This window comes from Abrus precatorius, unplaced genomic scaffold (genome assembly GCF_003935025.1).
Source record: "Abrus precatorius isolate BTA unplaced genomic scaffold, Abrus_2018 Scaffold3, whole genome shotgun sequence".
In the NCBI taxonomy this organism is placed as follows: Eukaryota; Viridiplantae; Streptophyta; class Magnoliopsida; order Fabales; family Fabaceae; genus Abrus; species Abrus precatorius.
The window spans coordinates 13,865,687-13,872,901 of NW_020874373.1; the positions used below are offsets into that span (position 1 = coordinate 13,865,687).

A 7,215-nucleotide genomic window follows, 5' to 3' on the forward strand; every position below is an offset into this window, starting at 1 on the left:
AAAAATTAGAAGTTAAAAAATTAAATCAAAATAAAGTTTGAAGACAAAATCAAATTTAACTTTTAAGTTAGAAGAAGAAAATACTAATTTTATTTATAAAATAATAAAAATTTTATAAAATATTATATCTCTTTTTTTTCAAGCACATTTGGCATGATACTAGAAACTTGTTTTGAGACGTTTTTCTTAGAGTAGATCTAGATTTGGATGCTCAAGTAAGATTTGGAGTATTCCAAAATCTCGGAGATGCAACTGCAAGAAGACAAATAGATAGTATTATAGAACATTCTGAGTTTTATAAATATGGTTAATTTAACCTCTCAGTCCTGCTGCATCAGCCCCTTGATTTTGAGATAAATCTAGAACTACAGATCTTGGATAAATTTAGTTTGGTTTAGATTTTTTTTTTTTAAAATGCAAGATGCTTTCTTTACAGTCATTGTGTATATTTCAAAATATACATTATATATTTAAAAAGTTACGAATAAAATATTAATTTTTAGATTATATAACATTATAAAAAAAGACAGATCAATAAAGTTTGACATTGATAAAAGATTATTGAACATAAATAAAGCAACGCCTACTGAAATCAGTAAAATATCATGTCACAGATGAAATAAATAATACATTAAAAACTAAATATTAACTGTAAGGAGATCAAATTAACAAAAAATATGGTATAGCTAAAATAAAAGGTTATCGCATACACAAGTTGCTTAATTAAGCTTATCCATAAAACAAGTTAGTTTGCATCAGGATGAAAAACTGTTCAAGCACTCAACTTTGTGAAAGAAAAAAGGCATGAGTACTGGAATAGACCTTTTATACAATTCTATGGCTGACTTATAAATTTCATTACGAACATCTTAACGTGGGGATGAATATCTTGGTAAAAAAATGTAAAGAAAATGTGTGTTTTCCCCGAAAACCAGTACCATCAAAACAATGATCACATGTTCTGTTGTGGACAACAAATGGGCAAGTTTATCTAGTATAAAGTTTTTGAAGAACGAAAACACAATCGTCAAGTAATCGTCTACAAAATGCTTTAAAGTGTATCAAAGCAGCATTGAATGTCGCTTAACTAAACAATTAATTACGCAATATTCGTCCATTTCAAAAGTGCTGGAAAACGATGAAGACATTGTTGTTATAAAACTTTTGATCAAATAATTAAAATGCTCACACTACGATACTTCTAATTCCAGGTGCCTAGCTCTTAATAATTTTGCAACTTACTCTCGTTTCAGCAAAATGGTACCACTGAAAATTTAGTCATCCCCACAAAAGCCATGCACGGACATAAAATCCGAAATACAATGCAAAATCTTACAATACTGACTTTCTTTTCAAGGAAATTTCGGTAGAATATTTCTTGGGCAACTCTTATGTTGCTGAAGATTAAACTGATATACTTTTGCAAAACTGAAAGCAAGCAAAAGGTTTGACCTTTTATGCAGACTCTGTTTCTGTGCCGCCCTCATCCTCTTTACTGTCAGAAGATTCAGTTTTGGCTTGTTCTTCTTGAGGTGCTTCCTGTTCAGGCTTTACAGGTCCAGGACCAGCTGATACCTTCACCATTGATGGGCGCAAAAGACGGTCACCAAGTTTAAAACCCTTTCTGAATTCTTGAATTATGATGCCATCCTCAAATTCAGTAGAATCCTCACGCATGATTGCTTCATGTAGCTTTTGCAAATAAAATGAAAATAATTTATTAGAAAAACCCTTGCTCATTTTTATCAATATCCTCTACCTTCAGAAACTACATTATATAATTTCATGAAAATAGACCCATGCATCTAGTGTTCTGTTCAAGGCCTTAGCTGACACAAAAAATGAGTCAAAGCATCTTACAAGAAACCAACTGAATATAGTTCTCTAACTAAGATTATGTGACGAAGTTCTCATACACTTTTTGCTACACAGCCTACTTTTTCCTTGACCTTTGTGATGCAGTTTTAAACTCGCGAAGTTGGCTCGAAATAATCAATAATTGCTTTGAGTTAAAAGCGTATCCAGGTCTTCAGGAAACCTGAACAAACTTGATAAAATGTTTGAAAATGTTCAGCAAGGACACGATTGAATTTCGAGCCAACAAGTTTGCGTGCCTGCATCAATCATAGATGACAGCATTATGCCAAAAAATTGAAAGGTTGGGTCTAAAAATATTTTTAAAAACTTAAGATATTTTTTATGGAAGTGAAAAGAGACTTGAAATCTCAGAACAATATTGCAATAATCCAAAGACAACATAAATTATACTGCAAAGGTGAACACAACTTAAGAGCAAAGTGTCCACTAACAAAATTGATAATTATACTGGTTGGTGTACAACAAAGAGACGTATCTTCTAGCACTAAGACAATGTAATATAAAATGTTTGATGCATTCTAACCTTTAATTGCAATTAAATTTATTATTTTTATTTAAGACAATGTAATATAAAATGTTTGATGCATTCTAACCTTTAATTGCAATTAAATTTATTATTTTTATTTAAGACAATGTAATATAAAATGTTTGATGCATTCTAACCTTTAATTGAAATTAAATTTATTAGTTTCATTTAAGACAATGTAATATAAAATGTTTGATGCATTCTAACCTTTAATTGAAATTAAATTTATTAGTTTCATTTTCAGATAGAATATAATCACCTGCATGATAAGATTTTTTTTCCTTTGAAAAGTCGGATATATTGGAATTTTACTATAAATTGAAATGGCAGAATGCTGATTAACTTACCAATGGATCAAAGGGTCTTCCTACTGTGTCCACTGGTTCAACTCCAAGTGAGGTTAGAATTTCAATGAACTGTTTATATATGCTCTGATAGCTGTTGTTTATTTTCTCCTCTGCCTCTGTCTCCACCTTAATCTGGGCTTTTGCTCTCTCAAAATTATCCACTACAGGCAACAAACTCTCCACAACTTCCCCCTGAGCATTTGTGACCAGTGAAAGGCGATCTCTCTCTGTTCTCTTCCGAAAATTGTCAAAGTCTGCACTAATCCTAAGAATCCGATCCTTTTCTATTGATAACTCTTCAGATAATGAAGCTATTTTTCCTTCAAGATCTGTTTTCTCTTCTTCGATGGATTGTAATGATGATTCCATCTCAGCAACTCTGACTTCATCATTGTTAGCTAATGCTTCTTTGTAAGATTGGAGTAACACTAGGAAAGGTGAGGCAGGTGTCTCATTCACATCGCTAACCTCATTATCATTTGCACTGTCCTCTACACCTACAGCGCCATCTGAAGAGTCCTGTTACATTAGTGTATCAGAAAAATGGGGTGGGACAAGGAACTAATAGTAATACTAAGACTTCAAATTCCGAATGTCAAAAATATGTATTTGTTAAGGGTGAAATCACACTTGGAAAGGATTGGGTGGGGAAAAAAATCTGAACCAAAAAGGAAAAGGTGGCATGGATCCCAAAATCTTTTAATGAGAAATCCAGAATCCATTGTGAAGAGTAAAATGTAGTAAAAAACAAACATCAACTGAGGTTTTACATAATTAATATGTGTTTTAAATTGGAGAATATCTTAAACTATCCTAGAGGATTACTTTACCTATTTCCCCATCATCTCTCAGGATTGGCTACCATATTTTCCTCATCTCATGATTTGTTTCCCATTTACTTAGGATCATGATTAGTATAAGGGTTAACACTACCTTTTATAAATATATCATCACATTGTAAGAATTTACATAATATAGGGATAATATCAATATCTTATATCTATTCTCTATTCTCTATTCTCTCCCTCTACACCTAAAATATGGAAGGGACTAAATTAAAATAAATGTACATATGAAAATTGAGTAACAAATTCTTTACATATAGGAACTAACTTACAAATTTTTTACATATAAGGATTAACTTACAAATTCGAGTCAAGGGTGTTTTTGTACATTTGCGAGACACCTTTGAGTTGCATCTCGATTTTGATGGTGTTGAGGAAGTGGAGAAAGGTGTAGATAAATGCACATGCCATTCTGCTGCTAACAACCCCAATGAGAGCACATTCAAGGATGGAAAGGATTTTGATGAGGGATTGAAGTTGGGGGTGGATAGGTGTGAGTGAGAGTGAGGGTCAAGGTTATGAAATGATTGAGGAGAGAAGAAAATTTAATGAAGATTGTTGAGAGTTGGTTGAGATTTGAAGATAGGAAGCTAAGAGAAGAAGAGACTCTAGCCTCCATTGAAGTTTACACGAAAGAAGAAGAAAAATGGAGAGAGTGGAATTGGAAGTGTGGGTAAGGGTGAGAGTGATGAAGTAATTGAGAAGAGAAATTTGATAAGAGTTAGTTGAGTTTTGAGAATGGATGGCTAAAAGAGGAAGATAGACCAAAGAGAGTGAGATTGAGAGAAGCAGCAGCACAAAAGTTAGGGAAAAGAAAATGACAACGTCATCATTTTGTTTATTCGTCTCTATACTTTACTCAAATTTATATGTTAGTGTTTATATGTAAAAAATTTATAAATCAGTCCTTATATGTATATTTATATCAATTTAATCTCTTGCTTATTTAATATTGTTTACTTTAAACTTAATAGCAGGGACTAAATCAAGAATAAATGTAAGTATAGGGACTGATTTACAAATTTTTTATATGAAAAGACTAACTTACAAATCTGAATCAAATATAGGAACTACAATACCATTTAAACCTAAAAATTATTAATAGTGAGGTTATCTTTATATTTTCAAAATATTTGTTTAATTTTGGTAACTTCTGTCTCTGGGTAGTATTTTAGGTCAAATTTATGTTGATTAAGTGTTCTAGTGTCTTACTTGTGAGGTTCACGTACTCTAAATGAACATGAATTAGTAATAAATAACAAAGATTACAATTAGGGAGTTGGTTTGTTGTAAATTGTGCCTAGGCCCTGGGAAGTTATAGTTTAATAAGTGTGATTTGGAATTCCAAAGGGATTGTTTAGGAGAGGGCTTTTAGAGGAGAGAGGAGGGGAGGGGGTATCTTTTAATTTTAAATTAAGAGAATTATATACATCATTTATAATGATAAATGCATGATTAATATATTGAGTTAAGTTTATGTTAATTTATCATTTTAGATGCCTTTTATTTTAAAAAAGTATTAATTTAAAATACATTTATTTAAAATAGAAAACTTTTCCTCCCCTTTCCAAACAACTCCAAGATATGTTTGGAATTGAGTTTCAGAGAAAAGGGGAAGAGATGACAAACTTCTTCATTTCTAATAATTATTCTCTAATTTGGTATTGTGTAAAATGAAGGAAATAAAATAATATATTAACATAAACTCAATGTCTCAAGCTTCTTCTTCTTCTTTTTTTTTTAATATACATAAACACTATATAACTCATGAATTTTATTGACTAAATCAATCTTTTGTTTCTTACTTTCTTTTTATAAACATTATATAATCGAATTAAAAAATTGGCTTTCCTTTTCTTTTTCTACAAAATTTCTGTCCTAAACATAACCTAAGAGATAAGGTAAGACAATCATGGATGAAATCCGTATGGTCTCAGCACACACTATCAGAGCTAACCATCATCCTCTTTCTTTATCATCAAGAAGAAAAAACCCAAGAACTTTACCACTAGTTTCCCTACATTGCAGTACCCTCAACTCAAACACTAATTAGTAGCATAACACTTAACATCCAAACTTCAATCTTCGGACAATCTTCCAAGGAATTATGGTTCTAGTAGACAGTTTCTGCGGGGCATAAGCGTGCAAAAGTTTCTGCAGGCCAAACAGAGATTGGTCCTCAAGTGCAAAAGGCTTGACTGCAAGACCCACCCATCAAGCAGGGGATGAAAGTCAGCCTTTGACAGTACCGAGTGGAAGGACTGTCACTCAACGGGTAAAAGTTACTCTAAAGATAAGAGACCTAATCTCCCCCAAGAGCTCACACTGGGGCTGTAGTATGTTCCAAGGGAGGTGGGTTGATCTAACTTAAAAGAGTTTGCTGCAAGACTACACCAATAATACTTTTGAAGGAAGTGGATGATTCAAATTTGGCTTAACTCAACCCAAAAGATACGTCAAGGGTGAATAATTGCCCAAATCATTATATAGGATCTTAAAATCCACTCCTCACACTCTCGTATCAAATCAATTTCGATAGTTAAAAATTTATAATCACAGTAAGGCTATGTTACTAAAGACATTTTAAAGTTCACCGAACAGCCTCTATCATTTCAACACGCAGCTCGCTAAAAAATATTGCACGCAAAAAATGCTAAAAAAATTCAAATCCGTTCCAATTCCTCAGCCAATAAACCATCAATTAAAAACAAGAGACAGAGCGAAAGAGAGAGACTAACCAGAACCTGAACCTCTGGTTCCTGAACTTGCGGGGCCTCGGTGTCGCCATCGAAAGCGAAGGGAACGAACTTGCCGAACCGTAGGGATGGAATGGTAGGGAACCGCAGAGAGTTGATGGGTGAGGGTCTCCTCCTAGAGGCGTGTCTGAAAGACCCAACGGAAACGCACGAGGGTTTCGGGGACTTTGAAGAAACGCTGCATGACGGTGGCCGGAAGATGGGAGTTCTGAGGACAGTGGCCATGGCGAAAGAGAGAGAGAGAGAGAGACAGACAGACAGAGAGAGAGAGAGAGATAAGGGGCAAAGTGGCGAATGTGGAAAGCTGAACAATTGAAAAAAATGGTGGGAAAGTAATGTCCGTTTGATGGGTGTGTTATTTAATCGGACGGTTCTGGTTGAATCGCATTCGTTTTGGAGGAAACCCTTGTTATATGAAATATCTGGAACAATCTGCGCCGTCTCTCCGAACTTAATTTTAGTTCTGTTGTTTCCATTTAAATATTATCTAAAATGTTTTTCTTTATGATTAAATTAATAACTTAGAGATTTTTTTTTCTTTAGTTCTAGGAAATTTTATATAAAATGGAGTAATATTAATTTAATGTCTAAATAAAATTACTAACCCTAATTTTATCTTTGAAAAGAAAAGTACTTAATAATTTCCCTCCGCTAGTAATTGGCAATTGAAAGGTTAAAATTAAGATTATATAAAATTAATTAAGATTAAATTATTATTTTAATCTTTAATTAGTAAATGTATCCATACACAAATTTATTTTTTTATTAAATTAATTTATTTTAAAATATAAAATATATAATTTAAATATAAAAATAAAAAATATAATAAAACAATTTATTTGTTATAATAAATTTTTATTTAA

General features: G+C 32.4%; 1 protein-coding gene across 3 annotated transcripts; it reads right to left on the reverse strand.

Moving 5' to 3' along the window:
- Positions 1-1,075: 1,075 nt before the first annotated feature.
- Positions 1,076-6,795, reverse strand: LOC113861937 (protein GrpE). Of its 3 annotated transcripts, XM_027495052.1 has the most exons (5): positions 6,629-6,727; positions 6,335-6,594; positions 2,752-3,270; positions 1,439-1,692; positions 1,189-1,391 (listed from the first exon to the last, which is right to left on the reverse strand). In XM_027495052.1, exons 2-4 carry the CDS (start codon positions 6,575-6,577, stop codon positions 1,456-1,458), a joined length of 999 nt encoding a protein of 332 aa, XP_027350853.1. In that variant the 5' UTR covers positions 6,578-6,594; positions 6,629-6,727; the 3' UTR covers positions 1,189-1,391; positions 1,439-1,455. The 3 variants fall into 3 exon arrangements, with proteins under 3 accessions (XP_027350851.1, XP_027350852.1, XP_027350853.1); XM_027495051.1 differs by having other exon boundaries at positions 1,083-1,692; XM_027495050.1 differs by having other exon boundaries at positions 1,076-1,692; positions 6,335-6,795.
- Positions 6,796-7,215: the final 420 nt, after the last annotated feature.